This window comes from Anomaloglossus baeobatrachus, chromosome 8 (assembly GCF_048569485.1).
Source record: "Anomaloglossus baeobatrachus isolate aAnoBae1 chromosome 8, aAnoBae1.hap1, whole genome shotgun sequence".
Taxonomy (NCBI): Eukaryota; Metazoa; Chordata; class Amphibia; order Anura; family Aromobatidae; genus Anomaloglossus; species Anomaloglossus baeobatrachus.
In genome coordinates this window covers 155,890,958-155,918,698 of record NC_134360.1, presented here as the reverse complement: position 1 = coordinate 155,918,698, position 27,741 = coordinate 155,890,958, and the positions used below count along the sequence as shown (strand labels likewise).

The 27,741-nt window shown below is 46.6% G+C and overlaps 1 protein-coding gene across 1 annotated transcript in view; it reads left to right on the top strand.

The window, feature by feature from the left end:
- The first annotated feature begins 1,392 nt into the window (after positions 1–1,392).
- Positions 1,393–27,741, top strand: part of AKNAD1 (AKNA domain containing 1) — a 162,239-nt gene continuing 135,890 nt past the window's right edge. Inside the window, exons 1-2 of the mRNA XM_075322119.1 lie at positions 1,393–2,400; positions 6,664–6,787. Coding sequence (XP_075178234.1) covers positions 1,393–2,400; positions 6,664–6,787 — 1,132 coding nt within the window. The remainder of the gene's footprint in view (positions 2,401–6,663; positions 6,788–27,741) is intronic.

The following is a 27,741-nucleotide window of genomic DNA, read 5'->3' as shown; positions in this document are numbered from 1 at the left end:
TTCCTGCCTTCTAAGACCGGGAGTGCTGCAAAAGCCTCCGGGCAGAAGACCTGCAAAGACCGGGAGTGCTATGAAAGCCTCCGGGCACACTGCCTACAAAGACCGGAAGCTCCCAGGAGGGACTCCGGGCGCAGAACTTGGGCGCTCAGTGGTTGACTTTGTTTATGAAGGTTTTAAAGTTTTATCCAAAGTTTGCCTTGCTGCTAAATTGTGTTTTACAGGTTCAAGCCTTGCCGGGAGGCTTAGGCTTAAAGAGGGGAGGAATGTAAGGGGTGGGCAGACCCCTTACAAGGAGGTGCAGTTTCCCCCTGAAGATACCTCACTCTGGGGTAGTTACTGTTGATGTTATTAATAAACATGTTTTTACTGTGCAGTGGGGTTTCCCCTACAGCCCGGGTGGGACGGCTGTCCCCATAGAAACAGGGCAGGAGAGAGGAGGAGCCGGGAGCTTAGAGAGAGAAGTGTGTGTGTGTTGAAGTCAGTTGATTCCGGGACAGGGGAGAAGGAACAGCCAGGGGCAGAGTGTGGAGCTGAGTGGGCAGAAAGAAAGAAAGAAAGAAGGGAAGAAGAGAAGAAGTGTCCTCAAGGGTGAAGCAGAATTGGTGTGGGTCCAGTCTGTGTTAGCCGGAGTGGGAGCCTAGGTGAAGTGGAGTAGCCGGGCACATCCCCACTAGAGGAGACAACAAGGAAAGATTTCCCCGGACAGGAATTGTGACCGTGCGCTACAAAATCCGTGCATTGAGCTGTCTGTGAAACGCTGTGCAATAAAGATGTCGTCTGGTTTATCTGATCCCTGCCTGAAGAGTCTTCCTGTGGCTGAAAGTATGCTCTTTTCCACCACACTCTGCCCCACAGAACAATCCCCTGTCCCAGTAGTGACGGCGGAGCCGGGGGTTGGCCTGAGAGAAAAGGGGGCCACGACTACAAGCCCCGAGGCACCCCCGGCACCCCGTTACACATTTCTCACAGAAAAAAAGACAGGTCTGATGACTTCTTTTTTTCCATCCTGTTTATGATTGTTCAACATGCAGGGATGAAATACCCCCCCAAATAAGAATCTCTCCTTGGTTGAAATGAAAATTTGAGTCTAAACTCTACAAGCTAATATTTCTGCACTAATACTTAAAAAGAACCCAAAACCCTAGGTTTTACTCAGCTGAGCAGCAACTATTCCATGATGCGGTCAGTTTAACATGTAAAAACTGGTGGAAGGTCTTCGTTAAGTAGCAGCTAAATTTTGAGCAGGGTTTTCAGAATTGCAGAAAGCTAATTTCAATGTTCTGTAAAGCCTATAGTAAAAGAAGTAGAACTTTTATTTGCCTTGATGTGTAAGTAGTATTGTGTTTTTCAGAGTACAACCAATAACAAGTGAACCCTAGTCAAAACCACTACATGGAGTATTCTGCAGATAATGTTTTAGAAAAGCGATCAGTTGAGCCCAGACATTCGCGGGATCACTCTGCCAACGACACCACTGATGACGAACAGGAAGACTTGCCTTATGATGGAATCCTTGAGTGCTACCTAGTTCCAAATGTACAGCATGATAACATAGCCTCGACCAGCACGCCTACTAATGCACATCAGGCCCCGCTCAGTGGAGAGGAAAGTCCAATACAGACTGAAACTACTAATGATGAAGCACTTTATTCCTTGGATAGTAGCGACTTGTTTAGTCTCTCTGAGACTATTTCCAATCTGCAAGCCAATGATGACATAGTAGAGGAAACCGATAAATTATTGAGCATATCAACAATAATCCCAGATGTTCTTCTGCGGCACATTACTGAAAACAATCTAGTCAGTCCTTCTGAATTTATTGGTTATGAGACTATGCCAGAAATATCCATTATTGAAAGCAGCGATGAAACAGCATTCAGCAGAACAAGTGATACAAAGCGTACAGAGTCTCCTTATGATGGAGAACAAGAGGGTTTTAAAGAGGAATACTTGGAAATGTATGGAAAGGAAAATAATAGTATCCAAGAAAACATGACAAACGAAGCAAAATCTGATATAAATGGGAATTCAACAAAAGAGAACAATGAAGAAAATGAGTGTGAGTCTATTCAGGAAAATGTGGAAGAGGATGACTTTCCTCCTGATGATGTGGAGAAAGAAAGCAAGCAGCCGATGTATGAACCACACAGACGACCTTCATATGAAATGAAGTATGGACAAGGACAAGTCCATTATAAACTTCCGGATTTTTCAAAAGTGCCCCCAAAAGTCAAGATTCCCAAATGTGACAATGGTAGTACTAAGCCAAGTCATACAATGAAGAAAGCCACAACTTCTACAAATTTAATAGGACAATCATTTCTCATTCAAGACATCCTTGATTCCATGCAACCTGTTGTGCAGCCGGGATTAATGAAGAAAGACCAACAGCATGAACAGGTGAGGGTGCAGTCACCACAATGTCACGACCAAGCTGTGTGTTTAGTTCTTGAGAATTATGGAAGATTATGATGATGTGTTGTAATGCGAAAAAAGAATGATACTATTAAAATGATTTCATAATTAAAGGAGATCTGTCATTAGAATAGAAAGAACTCATTAAAGGGTTATTCCCATGTTTCTTTATCAGGAAACATTGCAAAGTGATTACAAAAATAAGCAACTTTGCAAGTTACTTATTATTAAAAATCCTCATTGTTCTCAAGAATGGAGTGGTTTTAATTTTATCATTTATGGCATGTTTATGTAGGTTGCCAGCCACTGCTGCAGTCATTCCATAATATACAGTGGCATGCAAAAGTTTGAGCACCCCTGGTTAAAATTATTTTTATTGTGAACAGTTAAGCAAGTTGAATATGAAATGATCTCTAAAAGGCATAAAGTTAAAGTTGACACGTCCTTTTTATTTTAGGCAAAAAAAAGTTAGTATATTTTTTCATCATTTATATTTTCAAAATTACAAAAAGGAAAATGAGCCATTACAAAAGTTTGGGCACTTGTAGCACCCAGTCCTGGTTTCAGCGCAGCACCCCCTCATGCTCCCGCTCCCCGACCTTGGCGGGGTCGCTGCTCTCCTCACCTGCATGGCGCTTCCACACTTTCCTCTTCTGTCCCAGGATCTGCTGCAATGTCTCCACGCTTCCAGTGCCTTCAGTGAGTGCCCGTAAGGTGCGCACATAGCCATGCCCCTTTTCTTTAAGGCCAGCATCCCATTAGTTGGAAGTAATCCCTGAGGTTACCTATTATCTTAAGGTATTTAAGACTGCCTCCCCTTACAGGAGGCGCCTGAGCAATGTTGCCTACTAGTTAGTGCATTACTAGTTTTTAGGTCCCATTACGTTACTTTGTCTAGTCCTAGTACCAGTCTTGTGTTCCTAATCTGTGTCTTGTCCTAGAGTCTGCTCTCTACCACACCTCCGTGCTGCCACATCTTAGCCACCACCTCCATGCTGCCACATCTGAGTCATCACCTCCGTACTGCCACGTCTGAGCTACCACCTCCATGCCGCCACGTCTGAGCCACTACCTCCGTACTGCCACGTCTGAGCTACCACCTCCGTACTGCCACATCTGAGCCACCGTCTCCGTGCTGCTATGTCTGAGCCACCACCTCCATGCTGCCAAGTCTAAGTTACCATCTCCGTGCGGCCACATCCGAGCGCTCCAGCATCAGATAGTAAGAGACTTTATCAGTCTGTAAGAGCCGATTGCCACTGATTCCTGGCAGTCGTGCATTTAGGCCCCCTGTTGCTGTGCCAGACAATTCCCATATAGGGGTTTGCTACTGGTTAGCTCCTTCAGGAGCGTCTGGTGTACAGCCCAGTGGGTCCACTCCCAGACGCTCACCGCCCGTCAGTGACTGTAACAGCTCTCTTGGATATTTGTGTGCTCAGATAACTTTGACCAAGATTTCAGACCTTAATTAGCCTGTTATGTTATGGCTTGTTCATTATCATTGTTAGGAAAGGCTAGGAGATGCAAATTTCACAGCTTTATAAAAACCCATTCTCCTCTAACCTTGTGCCAAAACCCAGCATCCATGGGTTCTTCTAAGCAGACACCTAGCACACTGAAAAGAAAAATGGTGGAGGCAGAAGAAGGTCATAAGAAGATAGCAAAGTGTTTTCAAATTTCCAGGGCAGATCAAAGTGCGCATGCGCAGGACCTAACTGTTGGTCAGTGTAGATGGCGTAGAACGCATCATCCACACTTCAGGAGGAAAAAGATGGCCGAAAGAGGAGGCGCGGAACCCGGAGAAGGGAGACACCCATTTGACTCATCTACTCCGCGCCGACCGTTAGGTAAGTATTAATAACATCCGGTGACAGGTTCCCTTTAAGAAATGTCAGTTACCAGGAACATTGGAGGTCAAGATAATCTCTGGAAGACCAAGCAAAATTTCTTTGAGGGCTGCTCTTAGGATTGCTAGAGAGGCAAATTAGAACTCTGTAGTTAGGGTACATTGTTCTACTGTTTAGAGACACCTGCACAAATATGGCCTTCATGGAATAGTCATCAGAAGAAAACCTCTCCTGCGTCCTCACCATAAAATTCAGTGTCAGAAGTAGACAAAAGAACATCTACATAAGCCTGATGCATTTTGGAGACAAGTCCTGGGGACCAATGAGGTTAAAATAGAACTATTTGGCCACAATGTTGAAAGGTATGTGTGGAGAAAAAAGGGCGCAGAATTTCAAGAAAATAACATCTCACCAACCTTTAAGCATGGGGGTGGATCAATCATGCTTTGTATTGCAGCCTATGGGTTGTATTGCAGCCTATGGCACGGGGAACATTTCACGGGTAGAGGGAAGAATGGATTCAATGAAATTTCCCCACATTCTTGATGCAAGCATAACACCATCTGTAAAAAAAAGCTGAAGTTGAAAAGAGGATGGCTTCTACAAATGGATAATGATCCTAAACATACGTCAAAATCCACAACAGACAATCTCAAAAGGTGCAAGCTGAAGGTTTTACAATGGTCTTTGCAGTCCCCTGATCTGAATATCATTGAAAACCTGTTGCTAGACCTGAAAAGAGCAGTGAATCTCACAGAATTGGCAGACTTTTCCAAGGAAGAATTTTTGTGTGTGACTAAAATACAAAGGAAATATGACATCTTTGACTTTATGCCTTTTAGAGATCGTTTTATCCTCAACTTGCTTACCTGTTCACAATAATGGTAAGTTTGACCAGGGGTGCCCAAACTTTTTACATGCCACTGTAGCTCTTAAACTGATCAGGATTGCTGGAGCATGATGTTAGCTCTCAATCCCGGCCAGCTACAAGTCCTACTGCAGAGGCAAAGTTGTCTCACATAGCAGCACTGATAGCTCACAGCTCATGTCATCCGTGTATTGATGCTGCTGGCCTGAACTGTCAATCAAGCAGCAGTCGACCTCCCCACAGCAAGCAATAAACCGGAGATTGGGGAGCCATACACTACTGCCGAAGATCTCTTTTTAAAATAAGGTGTCTAGATGATGTTCTAATAAAGTTACATTCTTGTTTCTCCCTGTGATCTTAATAAAGAGTGTCAATGACCTACAAGTCAGCGATCCTCTGATTGAATGCTCAATCCCAATCGTCGCCCAGTCTTAACCAGTCCAATTATCAAAACAGCAAACTACGTAGAGCTCATGGGTTGTTTGTGATTTTTATTAAGGCAAAAACTATATTGTCGGTTGGCAGCATATTAACCCCTTATACACAGAATGTGCAGTTGGCAATGATGTAAAGTGTATGACAGAAGGGGAACCGGTGATCACACAATCTTTTGTATTAACTTCCCTCTCAGTCATCGTTAAATGTGGAAATAAAGGAGCATCAATCAACTTATATTGTGGGCAAGTCATCTAACTGTACAAAGGTCGTTTAGTGACCCACCTTGGCCTTAGATATAAGGAAAAGCTCAAATATCACATCTTCACTAAGCTTTAAACCAATGATGTCCTGTTAGCCATCATTTATGACACACTAATGCGGGCTTTACACACTGCGATCTCGCTAGCGAGATCACAAGTGATCGTACCCACCTCCGTCGGTTGTGTGACACGGGCAAATCGCTGCCCGTCGCGCACAACCTCGCTTACCCCCGTCACACGGACTTACCTGTCCTGCGACGTCGCTCTGGCCGGCGATCCGCCTCCTTTCTAAGGGGGCGGGTTGTGCGGCGTCACACGGCAGGCGTCCAATAGAAGCAGAGGGGCGGAGATGAGCGGGATGTAAACATCCCGCCCACCTCCTTCCTTCCTCATTGGCGGTGGAGGCAGGTAAGGAGATGTTCCTCGCTCCTGCGGTGTCACACACAGTGATGTATGCTGCCGCAGGAACGACGAACAACATCGCTAATTAGAAGAGAACGATTTTTTTGTTCTAGGACGACCTCTCCGCGGCAAACAATTTTGTCCGCTTTTGCGATCGTTTTAGGTCGCACATAAGTGTCGCACACTGCGATATCGTTAATGACGCCGGATGTGCGTCACAAACAACGTGACCCCGACAATAATTCATTAACGATATCGTAGAGTGTAAAGCCCGTTTACGATTCACTAGAAGCTGCCCATAGACATTCTGTAATTGGGAGACAGGAGATCTTTTGATCCCCAAACATTGGGGTATCTAATCAAAGTCATTTTCCTGTGTATATAATTCATACATTGCTGTTATCTATCATGTTTTATTTCTCTTATCTTTAAGGTTTTAGTCAATTCTGATTTCAATTGCGACATCAGCCCTGTTTCTCCTCCAGCTTTGGAATGTTTTCCTTCTAGTCTTCTACGTGAACAGAAACAAAGTGATGTTTTTTACTTTGGACTTCGAGGTATAATTGTTTCTTCATTTTAGGCCGATAGATGTAGATAGTTATAAATAGTAAGGATGAAAACAGTAAAATAGTCATAATAATAGTCTATATGTACTAGTAATACAATAGACCATCTAATTCTACAGTATATGTATCAATTTATTTAGGTGGAGAATACAAAAAAAGTATTTAATACTTTTTGTAAACTTAAAGTGTGCTTTGCACGGTACGACCGATTGTGCAATTTCACAATCGATCGTACCCGCCCCCGTCCTTTTTGCGTCACGGACAAATCGCTGCCCGTGTCGCACAAAGTCAGTAACCCCCGTCACACATAATTACCTCTCGTGCGACCTCGCTGTGGGCGGCGAACGTCCACTTCCTGGAGTGGGAGGGACGTTCGGCGTCACAGCGATGTCACACGGCCGCCGGCCAATGGAAGCGGAGGGGCGGAGATGAGCGGGACGTAAATATCCCGCCTTCCTTCACATAGCCGGCTGCGGCCGCGTGACGCAGGTGAGCTGCTGTTCATTGTTCCCGGGGTGTCACACGGAGTGGCGTGTGCTACCCCGGAAACGATGAACTACTAAATTAAACGATATTATGGAACCTAGCGAGCAGTACACGACTCACGATTTGTGAGCGATACTGCGTCGCTAGGAGGTGTCACACAGGCCGGCATCGCCAGCGATGCCGGATGTGCGTCACAAAAACCGTGACCTCGACGATCTATCGCACGATAGATTGTCTGGTGTAAAGCAGCCTTAAATGTTAGGTTTCTTCACATTCCTTTCTTAAAAGGAATCTGTCACCAAGTTTTTGCCACCTAATCTGAGAGCAGCATAATGTAGAGACAGAGACCCTGATTCCATAGATGTGTCACTTACTGTACTGCTGTCCCAACGGTCTCCTATCCTGGGGAGACGTTTGACAGATTTGGGATCTAAGTTTCACATTGTTTTGGGAGACTCTGAATATTAAACATATTTGCTTTCTTTTAGTGCAGCAAGGGTTAAGGACTCTTTCCTTGCTGGTAATTTTCTGTTAGTTCATCTAAGGTGCAACCGGTTTGTGACTAATCCCATTCCCTTTAAATAGTCATATGTCACATAAACTGATGCCAGTTATAGAAAGAAAAATCATACTGAACTGACCATGGTAGAAGGAGGAAGCCTGTTGAAGCTATTAGAGTCATTTCACTTGCAGCCCTAGTGTCAGTAGCATAACAAGAGTTTGATGGGCCTCGGTGCAAAAATTGGACCTGCCCCTCACCCACCCCTCAACCATACACCGACACTCAGGATATGGGGTAATTACGCTGAGACTCGGAGCACAGGATAGTGTCACTGACACTTGGCTCCTTCCGTCAGCACTCATGTTTCCCATGATCTGAAATCCCTCTTTTATGAATCAACAGTATCCAGCACCACTGCTGAGGGAAAGACGTATAGCAGAGCATGGGAAAGCTGGGTGCTGAGGGAAAGAGCCTCTTTTCCTCAACAAATTTTTTTTCCCATCCCATGTTTTTTTATCTCTGTCTCCCCTCATATACAGCTCTCCAAATACTATAATGGCCCCCACATAGCCATTCATATAGTATAATGGGTCCCACATAACCCTTCATATATTAGAATGCACCCCCATAGTCCTCCAATTATTATAATGAACCTCCCATAGTTCTCCATGTATTATAATTCACCCCATAGCCCTCCATATATTATACTGCAGTAACATAGTCCTCCGTATATTATAATGCAGCATAGTCCTTCATATTATATTATGCAGCCCCCATACCATTTAATGCAGCCCATAGTCCTCCATGTTTCATAATGCAGCCCCATAGTCCTCCATGCTTTATAATGTAGTGCCATAGTCCTCTGTTACGAGGGGGACCCGGGGAAGCGTGCCAAGATGGGAAATGGACAGCTTCCGCCGGTCAAGGTCCACTGTGCGGTGTAAGGGACCGCCGCTATGGTGGGTGAAGAGTGAGCGGGTTGCTGCTAGCGATCGTCTGGAATGTCACAGACGATCTATGTACACCGATCTGCCCTAACCCGTGAAGGTTGTATGGCACGGATCTCACGGCTCGGTGTACCTGTTGCACGGGGAAGCACAGAGGTGCCCACGCACGTGTGCCAGTGGAAGTCCCGAGAATATGGCACGAGGGTAGCACAGAGGTGCCCACGCACGTATGCTTTCAATAACCAGGTGAGTCCGGTGGAGACTTGAGGAGCTCACCTGGGACAGGAACACGGCCTGTTGAAGGGGATACTGCCGGAGCAGCAAGGCAGGAACACGGCCTGCAAACCAGGTGCTGCCTAAGCAGCAAGGGCCAAACCCACAAAAGACAGTAATGCCTGAGCAGTGGCATGGCAGCACACTGCCAGACATCCAAACATAGAAGGACGGTCGCACGCCGCCATGATGGCAGGAGGAGCTTTTAAGGAGGTGTCGTTCCACCCAAGGGCGGGCGCGAGGCGGAGATGACGGACTTGACCCAATCAGGGTCCACGACGTCCCAGCCTGGCCAGTCAGGATTCACCACGTCACCAGCCTTGTCATCAAGCCGTGTGACGTCAGTGGGCGAATCAGAACCCACCACGCATTGCACATGCTCACCCTCCTGCCTCTGGGAAATAGAGGCGGGATCCTCGGTCTCACAATGTGCAGAGATAACGGGAGTCTCACTGCTTCCCTGAGCAGTAAACCTCTGCCCATTGCGCAGCCTCGCAGACCTTTGGGGCCGCTGAGCAGGAGGGTCTGCGGCAGGCCAGGAATGGGCGACCGCTTCACTCCTTGTAACAGGAGAACCACTAGGTGTCACCCTTCTGCTGCCTCTCTGAGAAGGTATCTCCTGCACACTGCGCAGTCTGGCAGATCTTCGGTACTGCTAAGCAGGAGCGCTCGTGGCAGGCAAGGAATGGGAGACTGCCTCAGTCCTTGCCTCAGGAGAGCCACGAGATGTAACATTACCCCCCCGTCTAGGCCCCCCCCTGTCCGTGCTCGAAGGCCGCTATCAAACCCGGGGCGCGGATATGATCCTCCAACTCCCAGGATCTATGCTCCGGACCACGGCCGGCCCAATCCACGAGGTAGTACCTCTTGCCCTGTATGACTTTTGTCTCCACAAGTTTTGCCACCTCAGGGTCGTCGGACGGAGAGTCGGTTTGAGCCGGCAGGGACCCCGAGAATTTATTAAGTCGTACGGGTTTCAGGAGGGACACGTGAAAGGTGTTGGCTATAGCCCAGCGTGGAGGGAGCTGGAGTCGATATGCCACCGGGTTTACCTGCTGTAGTACTTTAAACGAACCCAGATACCTAGGGGCGAATTTGGCTGCCTGTACCCGTAGGTTAACATTCTTAGAGGACAGCCATACTAGGTCACCAGGGGCGAAGGATGGTGCAGGGCGGCGGCGAACATCAGCCGTTGTCACCATCCGGTCTTTAGCCCTTTTAAGAGCCTCTTGGGTGTCATCCCAGATCTCCCGGGCCTTGGTCGCCCAATCCTCCACTCTAGTATCGGGTGACGTAATGGGCATCGGAACCGGTATTCTGGGATGTTGTGCGTTATTGAGTAGGAACGGAGTCTGGCCAGAGGATTCATGGACCGAATTGTTAATGGCAAATTCGGCCCAAGGAAGGAGGTTAGCCCAGTTGTCGTGGTGCGCGGAGATAAAATGGCGGAGGTAAGTTACCAAGGTCTGATTAGTCCTCTCCACTAGTCCATTGGTCTCGGGATGGTATGCGGAGGAGATGTTCAGCTCTATCTGCAGGAGCTTACAGAGCTCTCTCCAGAAGCGAGATGCGAACTGGGGACCCCGGTCGCTCACCACCTTGTCAGGCATGCCATGCAACCTAAATACATGCCGAATGAACAAGGTGGCGAGAGCACGTGACGTCGGGAGTCGTGAGAGAGGCACCAAGTGGACCATTTTAGAGAAGGGGTCCGTGATGACCCATACGACCCTGTGTCCTGCTGACTTGGGCAGATCTCCCAGGAAGTCCATCCCTACCACTTCCCAGGGACGATCCGGCACTGGCAGTAGGTGAAGAAGACCTGCCGGTCTCTGCCGGGACGGCTTATTCCGAGCACACGACATACAGGCTCCCACATACTCCTGTATGTCCTGGGGTAGTCTCGCCACCAATAATGCCTGGTCACCAGGTCTCTGGTCCTTTTGACCCCAAAGTGACCCCCGACCTTGGAGGCATGGGCCCACAATAGCACCTCGTTCCGTAGTTCAGGGGGAACGAGGGTCTTGCCAGGTGGCACCTGGTCCAAAGAAGTGGGAGTGACCATCCTCAAGCTGTCCGGGGGTAGTATAAGACGAGGCTCCTCCTCGTCCTCCTCCAACACAACCATACAACGTGACAAGGCATCGGCCCGTACGTTCTTCTCACCGGCCAGGTGGCGGATAATAAAGCGGAACCGTGAGAAGAATAAAGACCAACGAGCCTGCCTTGGGTTCAGGCGTTGTGCTGTCTGGAGGTATGTGAGGTTTTTGTGGTCAGAAAATACCTCAAATGGATGCTTCGCACCCTCCAGGAGATGCCGCCATTCCTGGAATGCTAGTTTCATCGCCAGTAACTCCCTATCCCCTATGGAGTAGTTCCTCTCGGCCGGAGAAAAGGTCTTGGAGAAAAAGAAACACGGATGCTTCCTTCCTCGTTCGTTTTTCTGGTACAGGACTGCTCCTGCTGCACATAACGCAGCAACTGCTGCTGCTCTTCAGCCATAGCCAGACCTTTGGTGCGACCGTAATGTTACGAGGGGGACCCGGGGAAGCGTGCCAAGATGGGAAATGGACAGCTTCCGCCGGTCAAGGTCCACTGTGCGGTGTAAGGGACCGCCACTATGGTGGGTGAAGAGTGAGCGGGTTGCTGCTAACGATCGTCTGGAATGTCACAGACGATCTATGTACACCGATCTGCCCTAACTCGTGAGGGTTGTATGGCACGGATCTCACGGCTCGGTGTACCTGTTGCACAGGGAAGCACAGAGGTGCCCACGCACGTGTGCCAGTGGAAGTCCCGAGAATATGGCACGAGGGTAGCACAGAGGTGCCCACGCACGTATGCTTTCAATAACCAGGTGAGTCCGGTGGAGACTTGAGGAGCTCACCTGGGACAGGAACACGGCCTGTTGAAGAGGATACTGCCGGAGCAGCAAGGCAGGAACACGGCCTGCAAACCAGGTGCTGCCTAAGCAGCAAGGGCCAAACCCACAAAAGACAGTAATGCCTGAGCAGTGGCATGGCAGCACACTGCCAGACATCCAAACATAGAAGGACGGTCGCACGCCGCCATGATGGCAGGAGGAGCTTTTAAGGAGGTGTCGTTCCACCCAAGGGCGGGCGCGAGGCGGAGATGACGGACTTGACCCAATCAGGGTCCACGACGTCCCAGCCTGGCCAGTCAGGATTCACCATGTCACCAGCCTTGTCATCAAGCCGTGTGACGTCAGTGGGCGAATCAGAACCCACCACGCAATGCACATACTCACCCTCCTGCCTCTGGGAAATAGAGGCGGGATCCTCGGTCTCACAATGTGCAGAGATAACGGGAGTCTCACTGCTTCCCTGAGCAGTAAACCTCTGCACATTGCGCAGCCTCGCAGACCTCGGGGCCGCTGAGCAGGAGGGTCTGCGGCAGGCCAGGAATGGGAGACCGCTTCACTCCTTGTAACAGGAGAACCACTAGGTGTCACCCTTCTGCTGCCTCTCTGAGAAGGTATCTCCTGCACACTGCGCAGTCTGGCAGACCTTCGGCGCTGCTGAGCAGGAGCGCTCGTGGCAGGCAAGGAATGGGAGATTGCCTCAGGAGAGCCACGAGATGTAACAGTCCTCCATATTTTAGAATGCAGCCCCATAGTTCTTCATATTATATTATACAGCCCCCATACCATTTAATGCAGTCCCATAGTCCTCCATATTATATTATGCAGCTCCCATACCATTTAATGCAGCCCCATAGGCCTCCATATTCTATTATGCAGCACCCATACCATTTAATGCAGCCCCTTAGTCCTCCATATTTTATAATGCAGCCCCATAGTCCTTCATATTATGCAGCCACCATACCATTTAATGCACCTCATAAGCCTTCATGTATTATAATGCACCACCATAGTCCATGTAAAAGGTGTCCTTCATGTTGTATTATGCAGCCCCATACCGTTTAAAGCACCCCCGTAGGCCTCTGGCCACTGTGTAGTCACTGATTAATAAAAAAAACAAGTCCTCACCTCTCTTCATTCCCCAGCTGCTCCGGTCAGAGCCGACCTCCCGTCCAGCGCTCTGCATAGTCTCAGCACAGCAGTCGCGCAGTAGTGATGTCACCGTGCTCTGCTGCACTGAGACGTCAAGCGCAGGTGTTGTGCCCCTGCGGCTCCAATTGCCATAGAGTATTGCACCTTATTTAAGGTGCGGTATTCGCCTTGGGAAAGGAGGGGGTTAATCACCGGTGTTCCACGTTCACACTTTACATACAGTCATGAGCCTTCCTACTGGAGGGATGGCCCAGAATAGATACGGGAGTGGCCATCAGATGCATGGGACTTTCCTGGTCACTGAAGCCAGCCACTTAGGGGGCGGGTTCCACTTGGGGTAGAAGTAGAAGCAACTCACACAATCTTCAGTCAGTCTACCCAGGACTTCAGTTCTGGCGACACGACATCACCACCTTCTTCCTTTTTCTTCTTTCACGGGGCCTGCGGCTTGGAGCGGACCGCTTAGCCCGGGTTCCTCACTACTGGAGGGGCAACTCTTAGAAAGGACATTTTCCAAACACCGGTGGCTTCTCTCAACTTATCCGAGGTCAACGGTGCCCATCACAGCGGATGACCGGTACTACCCAGGCACGCGGCATAAGGCTATGTGCGCACGTTGCGTAATTGCTTGCAGTTACGCTGCGCTTTGTAGCGCAACGTAACTGCATGCGTCCTGCATCCCCTGCATAATCTATGGAGATTGTACAGGGACCGTGCGCACGTGGTGTCTTAGAGCGCAGCGCTTCTGCTGCTGCCCGAAGCGCGCGTTCTAAGAAGTGACATGTCACTTCTTCCGTGCGCTTTGCCGGCAGCCCCTGCTCTGTCTATGGCAGGAGCTGCATGCAGTGCACACGTTCTCTGCCGGCACCATGCGCTTTAGAACGGAGCTTTTCAGCTGCGCTCTGAAGCGCACCTTTTAGGTGCGGTGCAGAGCGCACACGTGCGCACATAGCCTAAAAGTGAGTAAAACAACATGGAACCGCAGCAACTGACTCGGACTCTTATTACCAGCCCCACGCCCCAGCGCCAATGGCCCCAGCCACCACTACTACAAACTCTCATCATCCTCCCCGGGGCCCGCTCCACCTGTGGGGAGCGAAACCATCAATTGCTGCTACTACCATCTACCCCGGAGGACAGCGACAGCAGCGGGCGCTAATTCCCTGGCCGCATACCGCAGGTTGCGTCACGATAACAACCTCCACAATCACCCTTATCCACCCATCTCCCTCCGTGTACACCTCGGGGTCATGAAACCAGGCAGGGCAACCCGTGACATCCCCTGACCCTCACCGGCCCGGTGACGAGTATCTTTCCCCGACTACGCTCTGCATTATCTCAGCACAGCAGTTGCGCAGTAGTGATGTCACCGTGCTCTGCTGCACTGAGACGTCAAGTGCAGCCACAGGGGGAGAATGATGGAGGATGGAGTGGAGCACTCCATTACTCGTCACCGGGTCGGTGAGGATCAGGGGATGTCACGGGTGGCCCTGCCCTCCTACCAAGGAGTTACATTGTTTTGACAACATTTTTATCGCTGATATATTTGATATTGTGTTTATCAGCATGGTGGTTTTAATATTTATGAACTAATGAAGGATTATTTTTTTTTCCAGTAAAGAATTTTATTAAGTTTAAGGCAAAGTGAACAAAGTATCGTTCATACCACATATAAGATGTAAATGTACATCGGTTAAAGTTAATTCAAACATGTGGATCAGGCAAATAACACTGTATTGTGAATACTTTTACCAAGATAGGAATGGTAAGAAAAGAAAACAGAAAAAACAGAGAAAGCAAATCAATTCAGATTATACTGTGTCATGGTAAGACTTCTCAAAACAGTATTATGGAAACTATTTTAACTATAAAGACTGAGTGAAGATCAGAAAGAGAGAAGAAGGAAGAAAGAGATAGGTATAGGAAAGAGAAGAGGGTATGAGGGGGGGGGGGGGATAGATAGATAGATAGGAGTAAGTCGGGCGTCCAGAGAGCTCATACGCACAAATATACGAATCTTCGTAAAGATTACAAATATCAGTTAAAGGAACCTGGGGGAGAAACGACCACAGTATAGCCCCTTATCTGTGCCAAGACGTATATTCCAGAGTCTCTCGGAAAAGGAGCCAGGAAGTCCACGTGCCAGCATGTGCATCCCATTTGTCACTATCATCTGCCATCAGGGATTCCATACGCTCCAATCTATTTATCTCCTCCAAAAATTCCCTCATAGAGGGGGTGGTAGTTGTATTCCAATGTCTTGGAATAATCATACGAGCAGCGATGAGAAAAAAGCGCAGGATACCTCTTTTGGTCACAGAGAGAGATCCAGGAATTAGGGACAGTAAGGCTATTTGAGGAGTGGGGATTACTCGAATACCCGATAGTTGAAAGTACACTTCAAAGATTGAATCCCAGAATGACCTTATCAAGGAGCAATCCCACCATATATGTTTCATAGTACCAATTTCGACTCCGCATCTCCAGCAGGTATCTGGTACTGTGGGGAAGATCTTATGCAGTACGTCAGGGCATCTGTACCAGCGTGTAAGAATTTTAAAATTTTTCTCCTGTGCACTACAGGAAATGGACATTTTATGAGAGAGTGTAAAGATTTTGAGATGATCTTGTTCCGACAGCGTAATCTGGAGCTCTCTTTGCCAGGCCTCCAGATACGTTGGGGTCCCTTTATACTGGGCTGTACATAAGAGGTTGTAGATCAATGCGATGGCATGCTGCGGCTCGGCTTTTAATGAAATTAGGGTCTCAAAGTGTGTAGGTTTGGATAATAGAGCGTTTCCCGGGAATTTCTTTTTTAGAAATGTGGTCAATTGAGTATATTCCAGCCAGGATAATCTCCTCTCCGGGCATGACTCCTGCAAAGCCCCAAAAGACGCCATTCCAGATAATTTCTTAGCCACCTGTCCCAGTGTAGCTCCGTCTGCGAAGTCCCAACATAAGAAGGTAGATCTCTTCAACGCAGGGGGAAAGTCTAAATTATTAAAAAGTGGGCTCATACTCCCCGGTCTGTGGGATAAGTTTAATGTCTCCAGATGTCTGTCCCAGAAAAGCATGAGCGCCTGAGTCAGAGGTTGAAACCCCGAGACCGCCGGTCTCTGTTGAAGGGGGACCCATAGAAGCTGTGCCAAAGGGAACGGGGAGAGATGTGACTCAACGCCCACCCATTGTTTATTGAGATTGTTAAATCTCCAATCTAAGACCCTCGTGAGGAGGACACTCTGGTAATATTTTTCGAAGTCAGGTAAACCAGCGCCTCCCCTGGATTTGGGTCTCACCATTGTGGCGTATCGAATCCGCGGTCTCCCTGTCCCCCAGACAAATCTGCTACACGCCCTCTGGAGCTGTCTAAAATACTGTTTAGCAACTTTTACCGGGACTGTTTGGAATAAATAAAGGAACCTCGGGAGTATGTCCATCTTGAGGGCATTGATCCGGCCAAACCAGGAAAGTCGGCCCCGGTTATATCTATTAAGATCTGCAAGAGTTCTAGTAAGCAGTGGGGAGTAATGTGATACCAATGTGATATGACTGAAGTTTGAATGTAATTAGATAGGAATCATAATCAAAAGATAGGAGTGATCCCAGATATTATTTGACCTATCAATAATTCAGTATCAAAGAGATGTCCTTTGGAAGGCCACTAATGATGACCAAGGAATAAGATAATGAGGAAGTCACATTGACAGTTCCACTTACCGGAAACTTGTGGGTAGCTTAAAGACAGGTTTAAGGAAGCTTGCATATGAAATTTACGGCTCATTGCAATATTTCACTAACACTATGGTTAAACTGTGGTCGGTCAGTTGTCAACTGGCAGGATGTGCAGGAAATGTGCAGGAAGCTGCCGGTGCCCACAGCAGCTTGTGGTCAAGTTACATGAACATGACTCAGCTGTCACATGCTGGTGACCATTTTAACACAACCTACAATGTTTTCCTATAAAAATACACCAGACTCGCTTAATGTTAGGGGAAACCTTCCAGGACATTGAAGTGTACGTACGCACTGTTCCTGTGATGCAAGATGCCATGTTGATTCCTTATCATTAACTCGAGTTCCCTCTGATGTGAAAGGATTGCTACAACATAACGGTACTGTTGATGCATATTTCTGTTATTGTATAAGTTTCTATGACTATAGTTCTAAATGCCTATGTACCATTGATTATATTCATGTGCTATTAAAATAAATAGTATCTTGCTATAAAGAATATTAGTATTCGTGCCTGATTAGGATATCAGTGAGCGCTTCGTAAGTACGGGCTTTCAGCCCCCTTTTTTAGTAGAATTTAGCAAGACATAAATTGGCGTAGTCGGCAGGATTACTTCTATAAGGAGTAATTAACGAATTTTTGTAATTTGGAAATTAAAAACATATATTTGGCAAAATTCAAGATATTTTTTTTAAATCTTTTTGCATAGTGTCAAAATGTTCAGAAAACGTAAGGATAATGTTAAGGAGGTTGTTGTGGAGATCCCGAGCTGGATTGAGGCTCCCTACAATCTTATAGCACATGAATTGGTCAATTGTGGATTGGCAGAACAATGGCAGAATAAGCTTAAGGGTTGTGTACCTACTGATGTTGTGAATGTACTCAGTGGTGCCCCTGTGAAAGCAGGTGATGTAGTGTCTTGTGGATTGGCAGAACAATGGCAGGACAAGCTTATGGGTAGTGAAGCTACTGATGTTGTGACTGTACTCAGTGGTGCCCCTGTGAAAACAGGTGATGTAGTGTCTTGTGGATTGGCAGAACAATGGCAGGACAAGCTTATGGGTAGTGAAGCTACTGATGTTGTGACTGTACTCAGTGGTGCCCCTGTGAAAACAGGTGATGTAGCGTCTTTAGCACGGCGCAAACAATGGCAGGATAAGCTTAAGGGTAGTGAAGCTACTGATGTTGTGAATGTACTCAGTGGTGTCCCTGTGAAAACAGGTGATGTAGTGTCTTTAGCACGGCACAAACAATGGCAGGATAAGCTTAAGGGTAGTGAAGCTACTGATGTTTTGAATGTACTCAGTGGTGTCCCTGTGAAAACAGGTGATGTAGTGTCTTTAGCACGGCACAAACAATGGCAGGATAAGCTTAAGGGTAGTGAAGCTACTGATGTTGTGAATGTACTCAGTGGTGTCCCTGTGAAAACAGGTGATGTAGTGTCTTTAGCACGGCACAAACAATGGCAGGATAAGCTTAAGGGTAGTGAAGCTACTGATGTTGTGAATGTACTCAGTGGTGTCCCTGTGAAAACAGGTGATGTAGTGTCTTTAGCACGGCACAAACAATGGCAGGATAAGCTCAAGGGTAGTGAAGCTACTGATGTTGTGAATGTACTCAGTGGTGTCCCTGTGAAAGCAGGTGATGTAGTGTCTTTAGGACGGTGCATGTGGATTTTGGCAAGTGCATATAGTGTAATGCATGAGCGTAATCTAAAGATGCAGAAGAAAAGTTCCCAGGTGGAACAAAAGATGATAGAATTAGGTTGCCTGAAAACAGTTCTGGAATGTAATACCAGACTGTTGAAGGATAAATTGGAACATTATCAGAATGTGGCAGAAAAAGCTGCCATAAAAATTGCTCAAAATAAGTACAAGAAAAGAAGAGGAAAGGTAAATAAAATCAAAATTGCTCAAAATAAGTACAAAAAAAGAAGAGGAAAAGTAAATAAAACCAAAGTACATAAAAGTATCGTCTCAGCTTCTATAAACTGGGATCCTGATACTTGGGATGGGGATGTGTGGGATTCATCTTCATCATCTGATGAGGAGGATTACCATAAAGGGAAGATTCAGGCTAATCCCATAAGGAGGCGCCTAGAGAGGACAGAAAATGAGATCATCCGGGAACATGTCCGGGATGGTCAGGGGAATCTGCAATATGACGAAGATGGTAATGCCATCATAAATGAGAGAACGATTCCTCATGTAAAAAATCGAGTAACCATTGAAGATTACTCTCAAGGAGAAGTTGATAGCATTTTAACACAGTTTAGACAAAAACCAGGAGAAGGAGAAATTCCCTGGCTGGTCAGGGTGCACGATCTCGGAGGAGGTGGAGTGCACTTTGACGCCGGAGACGTGGCAAAATTTGTCACCATGTCTCAGGACCCAGAAATTCAGAGATCAATAAAAAATTATTTTGTTGATCATAATGAGCATGGTACTCAAAACTTAATCATGATCTTAGCCCATGCATTTCTGGACAAATATCCATCAGAAGCAGACTTTCCTATCAATGATAAACCTTGGTATACCTTAAAAGATGGTATGGAAAGGCTGAAGGAAGAAGCAATGAGGAATGCTCTTCCTCTTTTGGGAATGGATGATGATTATCTCCAGTACCCATTGAAAGCCAGCATAAGAAATAGGCTGGTTAAACATGCTCCTCCAGCATACAAAACAGTTATTTTAACCTTAACTGTAGCGCTGACTGGAGAATCAATCGGTGTAGTTCTAGGGAGGATGAGGGAGTTACAGGATATGGGACAGTGGGATAAACCGTCCCCTGGAGGCCATGTTGGTAACAGTAAGCTAAACAATCCTGATTGTAAAGAGAAATCAGTAGGGGAGGCCCCACAAGTGTCTCGCAAAGACATGTTCCAGGCTTTGCTTAAAGCCGGGATCAATAAGGAAAGGATTGATGGAAAGGAGACAGGAGAATTATGGAAGTTGTACAAACAGAAAGTTCTATCCACAAAGAAAGTGACCACTACAAATGTGGAAGGGGGTTCAAAAACCCCCAAGGTAAAGAAATCAGAAGGAAAAGGGGAAAAACCCCCAAAGAAAGTGTCTTGGGAAGATTTTCAGTCAGTTTATCCATGGGAAGAACTGGCAGCAGCCGTGGCCACAAAGGTCACGGAAGGAAGGGCTAATACACAGACTGAAGTCTGTGTAAATGAAAGTTCAGAAGGAAGTGATTTACCATAGGTAGCCAGCCAAGCCCCCCTATTGATAAAAAGGGACGAACGTCCCTACGTCAATCTTAGCATACATTGGAAAGGGGGAAATGTTCAAAGAGTCCCAGCTTTGATTGACACGGGGGCGGAGGCTACTTTAATTCATGGAAACCCAGAAAAAATAAAAGGACCTCGAGTAAAAATTGCTGGACTAGGTGGTCAAGTGATCACTGGGGTTCAGACACAGGTAGCTTTGAAGATAGGTAATTTACCTATCAAGGAGTATACGGTACTGGTAGTACCTATACCAGAATATATTTTGGGAATTGATATCCTAAAATGGATGACTCTTAATCTAACCGAAGGAAAATTCTCCTTTGGGGTTATGTCTTGTCATAAGGAAATGCAGATCTCACATTATATCAATGATATAATGATACAAGGACAAGATGAGCGAAGTGTGAAAGATCAATTGACAAAACTGGTTGCTCATATGTGGAGTAAAGGAGGGGAAATCAGTGATGCCAAGGTTCAAGGACCGTCTCAGGTGGTAACATTTCTAGGGATTCAGTGGAACAAGGGGCACAGAGAGATCTTGCCCAATGCCAGACAGAAAATTATTAATTTTCCGGTTCCTAAATCCAAACAGGAGACTCAGTCTTATATTGGATTGTTTGATTTTTGGAGACAACATATCCCTCATTTGGGACAAATGTTGGCTCATTTGTACAAAGTAACGAGGAAAAAATATGAGTTCCACTGGGGAGAGGAACAGCAAAATGTGTTTGAGATGGTCAGGGAAGTGTGGCAAGACATTGAAGGGATTATTCAATCTACCAAGACCACTGTATTTCATGTCGATGCTCATGTCCCTACTAACTCACTTGAACGTTTGTTTAATTCAGAAGCAGATAAAGCAGCAGCCATCAGACAAGTCAGTCCAACAGTTGACAAGGCAAGGTACAGCTGTTTGGGCACACCAGAAAGAGCGACGCCTTATTCAGCAGGTTTAGACCTCAGTACATTGGAAACTGTCGTGGTACCCCCAGGTAAGGTAAAACCAATTTCAACAGGATTGGGTTGCCAGATACCAAAGGATCATTGTGGTCAAATAGCCACTCGTTCTAGTTTAGTGTTAAAAGGAGCCATAGTGGTGGGAGGGGTAATAGAGGCAGATCATCAGGGAGAAATCAAGGTACTGATGCTAAATTTGGGAAATGAACCTTTGATATTGATGAAACACCAGAAGGTGGCTCAGATGTTAATAATTCCAATAAACTTGTCTGAAATAAGAGAAGGAACTGCCCCAGCAGAATTAACAATACGGGGTACTAAAGGTTTTGGATCCTCTAATATTAAAAATGTAGGAGCAAAAATATGGATTCAAAACCTCCAAGGACCGCCCTCAGAGACAGCGGTAATAGCGGTCGGAAAAGATCGTACTCTCCTGATAATGAGACCAGGAGTGGAGAAGTGGGAATATGTCCCACAAGAAAAATGTTATTTACGAGAATAATAGTGTATCTTTATTTGCAGAAGGTGTTGTAAATAAGCGGAATCCATGGTATCGGTTACTGGGAAGAGCTCGATAGTGATGAGATGGAGAAATTCCTGTGTTTGATGTTTGCCTCTCTGGTCGTTGGATGGACAAGTCTACATCAGGAGGAACCTGTGGCGAATGAATTTCTGATGCACCATCACATTTTCAACACACAGATTGCTGGATCTGTACACATTCTTCGGTTACAGCCACCAGTATCCCTTATCTGGATGTCCCGGTATCGATGGAGGAAATCTTAAAGTAGAAAAGTTGTTCTGATCATCTTGCTGATAAAGACACTCGAAGTGTTCGTCTATAGAATACTACAGTACCCATTTCCATAGTGGGATGGATCAATCTTCCATGGTGGCAAGGCAATTTGAATGCAACAGTCACCAATTTGCAATATCTGGCTTTTAAGGGAGGAATTTGGGTACCAAGAAATAAGACTGGACTGACTAACCTGGGATTCATCCCTATAAAGAATATAAAAATAAGTTTTGGGACAGCTATAAATACTGTAGATGCTTTTAAACCCAGCTTAGTGGAAAAGACAATTCATGATATGTTATGGCCTTATGCCAATATGTTCATAAATGGGTCTAGTGAAACATGTAGTAACATATCGGGAAATGTAATGTGTAATGATTCCTTTGAATATCGAGCAAATGCCAAAACACATGATATTCAAGGGAGCTTTTCAGATAATATTGCTTTTAGTTTTAATATACTGTACATAGTAGTGAAACTGATTATATTTGTGATTCAACGTTTATCTAAACAAACCAAGAAAACAAAATTTGTGGCAAACAATATTTCTTGGTCATGGTATGGTATATTCCGAGTGATCTTCTTCTAGTGGAATACTAATGATGGAAAATAATCCCTGGGATCAAGGACCGATTGTGATACCAATGTGATATGACTGAAGTTTGAATGTAATTAGATAGGAATCATAATCAAAAGATAGGAGTGATCCCAGATATTATTTGACCTATCAATAATTCAGTATCAAAGAGATGTCCTTTGGAAGGCCACTAATGATGACCAAGGAATAAGATAATGAGGAAGTCACATTGACAGTTCCACTTACCGGAAACTTGTGGGTAGCTTAAAGACAGGTTTAAGGAAGCTTGCATATGAAATTTACGGCTCATTGCAATATTTCACTAACACTATGGTTAAACTGTGGTCGGTCAGTTGTCAACTGGCAGGATGTGCAGGAAATGTGCAGGAAGCTGCCGGTGCCCACAGCAGCTTGTGGTCAAGTTACATGAACATGACTCAGCTGTCACATGCTGGTGACCATTTTAACACAACCTACAATGTTTTCCTATAAAAATACACCAGACTCGCTTAATGTTAGGGGAAACCTTCCAGGACATTGAAGTGTACGTACACACTGTTCCTGTGATGCAAGATGCCATGTTGATTCCTTATCATTAACTCGAGTTCCCTCCGATGTGAAAGGATTGCTACAACATAACGGTAATGTTGATGCATATTTCTGTTATTGTATAAGTTTCTATGACTATAGTTCTAAATGCCTATGTACCATTGATTATATTCATGTACTATTAAAATAAATAGTATCTTGCTATAAAGAATATTAGTATTTGTGCCTGATTAGGATATCAGTGAGCGCTTCGTAAGTACGGGCTTTCAGCCCCCTTTTTTAGTAGAATTTAGCAAGACAAGTAATTAGCCTTAAAAAACTCATCCGGATTGGCCGAAACAAATATCCCAAGATACTTGATAGATTGGGTCTCCCACTTAAATGGAAAGGCGGATTTTAGTCTATTGACTTGTGTGGTAGGAAGAGTAATATTAAGGGCCTCTGTCTTTGAGTAGTTTACTTTGAAGTTAGAAACCATGCCAAAGCGTTGAAATTCCTGGATGAGAACTGGAAAGGCGATTTCCGGGTTTTTTAGATATGGAAGGAGGTCATCAGCGTATAAGGCAAGTTTATAATATTTCTGACCTATATCAAAGCCCTTTATATCGGGGGAGTTTCAAAGGGATATAGCCAAATGCTCCATGGCTATCACATATAGAAGGGGTGAAAGAGGGCACCCCTGTCTAGTGCCATTAGATATTTGCAGGGGAGAAGATAGAGTATTATTGGCTCGAACTCGTGCCGAGGGCTTATGATACAGGGCAAAGATTCTCTCCAACATAGTTTGACCGATTCCCAGCTGTCTGAGGGATGAGTGTAGGAAGGTCCAGTTAAGACGATCGAATGCCTTCTCGGCATCGATCGATAGCAGGCAGGCTGGAGTACCTTGTCTGTACATGTGGGAGGTCAAAAGTAGAGTTTTAATAGTGTTATCGCGCGCCTCTCTACCCCGGACAAACCCTGTTTGGTCAGTATGGATTGAGGCAGGCAACAGCGGGGACAACCGGTTAGCTATTAGTTTGGCGAAGATCTTGACATCTACCCCTATACGAGAGATAGGGCGGTAGTTGGAGCATAGCGATGGGTCCTTCCCAGGCTTGGGAATCACCGTTATGGTAGCCGCAAGAGTTTGCGCGGCAAAGGGGCAAGCTGAGGATATAGCGTTAAAGGTCCTGGTCAGGAAGGGCGTCAGTTCTAAGGCGAATTGCTTATAGAAATTGGCCAGGAAGCCATCTGGACCAGGACTCCTACCATAGGCTAGACCCCTAATAACCTCAGTGACCTCCTGTTCGCTGAAAGGGTCATCTAGCATGAGAGAGTCCACATGGTTCAGTGGGGGGAGAGGGGTACCATCGACATACTCGTCCACTTTCGCTTGGAAATTTGTTGGGGACATGTCCGCCACTGGGCCGCCTAGGTTGTACAACCCGTCATAATAGTCTCGGAGTACATCTGCAATTTCATGAGGTTTATATGCTGAATGGCCAGATGGTGATTTAATGGTGGGGATAAATGTAGAGGGCAGGCGAGGATTAAGAAACCTAGCCAGAGCTCTGCCTGGCTTGTTAGAGAATTCGTACATAAATCTCCTACCTCTGTCTCGGTGACGGGCAGACGCTGCATCCAAGAGGGACCCCAGATCTAGTCTAGCCTTGAGCAAGTCTGTTAAAATCTGAGGGTCATGGGTCCGTTTATGGGCCTGTTCTAGGTGATGGATGGAAGTCAGTAAGCTATCTATTTTGCAAGCTCTATCCCTCTTAAGTCTGGTTCCCTGTTGAATAAAAGTCCCCCGGATCATCCCCTTCAGGGCCTCCCATTGTAGCGGTAAGGGTGTTGGGTCATTGGCGTGAAATTCGAAGAAGTCCGTGATGGTCTTCCTGATGGCTGACTGACATGTCTGATCTTTTAATAAGTGCGGGTTCAATGACCATACCCACTCCCCAGGGCGCAAGTCAGTCAAGAGGAAAGAAAGTGACACCGAAGCATGATCGGACCACACCATAGGGTCTATAGTACTGGCCGGGTCATGTGTGAGTAGGTGGTGGCTAATGAAAAAAAGGTCTATTCTACTGTACATATCATGGACAGGAGAATAGAAAGTGTAGTCCCGTGTTTTAGGGTGTAGGGTACGCCAGACGTCGATGAGCCTCAAGTCTAGTAATTTACTTCTGAGACCTCGCAGTTTCACTGCAGGAACAGAGGACCTACCCGAGGAGGAGTCAACAGCTCGATCAAGGATAAGATTGAAATCTCCTCCAAGAATCAAGGAGCCTTCAGCAAAGTCAGAGAGTGTGTTCAGGTACTTTTGGCAAGTCCTGGCCGGGTCCTGGTTGGGGAGATAGAAATTGGCAATGGTAAATAATTTGGTACAGATCTTAAGTTTGATAAAAATAAATCGCCCCTCTGGGTTGGACTTAACTGCTAAGACCTGAGCTGGGAGAGGTTTATGTAGAGCGATGCTAACTCCCTTGGATTTTGCAACTGAATTGGTACTATGAAACCAGGAAGTATAATACCTATGCTTAAATGTGGGAGTGTGGTCCGTTTTAAAATGAGTCTCCTGAAGCAATAGAATATGGATTCTTTTTTTATGCATGTTATAGAGGATCTTGGATCTCTTCTCTGGTACATTAAATCCTCTAACATTTAACGAGCATAGGTTGAGGTTCGCCATCTTAGAAGCCCTATCTTCTGGGCACCCGAGAGAAGAGTAGGGAGAAGGGGAGGGAGAAGAAAGAAACTGAGATTAAAGGAAAGGGAGGAGAGAAAGTAGTAGAATGGAGAGATAAACCAGAATAATAAAGACAAGTATCAAAACCTGTCTTTACTTAGCCTCCTGAGTCCTAGATCAGAAGGCAATTAAACTGAGAAAATACTCGTAACTAGTGTTCTAGGAACACACCCTAATGTGGGAGGTGACTGAAAACTATGTGGCCTGAAGGACGGCTGCTACACCACCTATCTAGTTAATACCGAAAAGGGGTAGAAGAAAAGGAAACCACAGATGGTCAGTCACCCGACCAAAATGAAAGTAACATACTGTATATAACAGCTAACAGCTCAAGTTCAATATAATTAATCACAGCAACAAGGTGAGGAATGCAGCAAGAGAGATAAACTCTCGTCTCCTGGCTCACAACTTGTGAGGCTTTTAGGAGAAGCATAGATACCCATGGGGGTTCAGGCATCCCAACTCAGCATTGGAGCATGCTGGGAGGGGAGGCAGAGAATCCCAACATTATTAGAATTAGTGATGCCCAGGGGAGGGGGGAGAGGAAAGGAGAGGAGGGGGAGAAAAAAAAAAAAACAGACGGACAAAGGGCAATATTGGTAAGGCATCAGAGTAGGCCATAACAGCCCTCATTCCTCCTTCAAACTACATGTATAACCAAGTAGTCCCGAGAGTTCAGGTCTCCGCCGATGAGGATCTCGGCGACTTCTGGGATCTTGGTCGCTGAGTACGGTGTTGATCAGGTGGGAAGGGACCTCCACGACGGACTATTCTCTGGGGTGGAGGTGTAGTATACGGCCAGTCCAGTAATTTTATCCCAGGGAGATCCAGAGCCAAAAGAAAATCTGGCAGGTCAGCCGGAGACCTCAAGATGATCAGGTTGGGACCTTTCCTGACTTGTAGTTGAAAAGGATAGCCCCAGGAATAAGCAATATTGTTGTTACGTAGAACCTCCAGTAGGGGTCTCAGGGCTCTCCTTTTTGCAAGTGTTGATCGGGAAACATCCGCTAGAAGTTGTATGGGAGTTCCTTTAAAATCCAGGGTACCTTTATCTCTTGCTTTTCTCATAATATTCTCCTTGACCTGGAAGAAGTGTACCCTGCAAATAATGTCCCTTGGCCTCTCTGGGTCCGGGTTTCTAGGCCCCAGTGCACGGTGTGCTCTGTCCATCTCAATGCGTGTTTCAAGGGGACGTTCCAACAAGGAGTTAAACATCCTCTGCAGTGTAGAGGTCAGATCCTGAGGCCCGACTGACTCCGGCAAACCACGAATGCGCACATTATTTCGCCTGTTGCGGTTTTCAGCATCTTCAATCATGTCAAACAAGAGGTGGATCTGTTGAGCCTGCTGATCTATAAGGTGTTGTTGTGAGCTTTGCTGAGAGTATAAATCCTGGGTGGACGATTCAAGGGCCCGCACGGAGTTAGTCAGTGATGACATATCCTCCTTCAAGGAGCGAATTTCAGTTTTACACACAGCCTCCAGGCAGGCAATGTATCCCCCCATATCCATTTTGGTTGGCATAGCATTGATTTGAAGCCTTAAAGCTGACATTTCTGAGCCTTGGTCTTCCCCATAGTGTTGCAAGGGAGTAGCTGTGTTCTCCCCTCCATGGCAGGGGAGGGCGAGCAAGCTCTGCTCCATAGCCTCTCCTGAGCCAGCTGCTGGGGTATTTGAGTGCTGTGGGGCAGGGGACGACCGCAGGGTACCTGGTGAGTTGGAGCAGCCAGGAAGAGAGGCAGGAGATCCTCTGCTCTGGGAAGCCCCAGGGGGAGAAGCGCACCCTGCAGCCACATTCCCACCGCTCACCCCTCCCCCATCCATCCAGGAGCCTGCGATGCCGGGTCAGTCTGCAGCCCCTCTCCGGGTTGCTGTGCAGAGCGGGCGGGGGAAGCAGGAGAACGCTCAGGCTGTGACAGCCGGGTCGCAGCAGCACGTGTCCCGGTCGCCATTACAGGCCTGGGAGGACGCTGGGTCTCAGTCAGGTATGGCACAATACCTTGCCCCCCACGGCTGGGAGTCCCTCTGGCAGGCGTCTGTGACCGGAGACCTGCTTTCCCTCTCATCTGAGCTCGGTGTTTGCTCTTGATAGCTGGTGGGTGGTGGTGTTTGCAGCCGTTACTGAG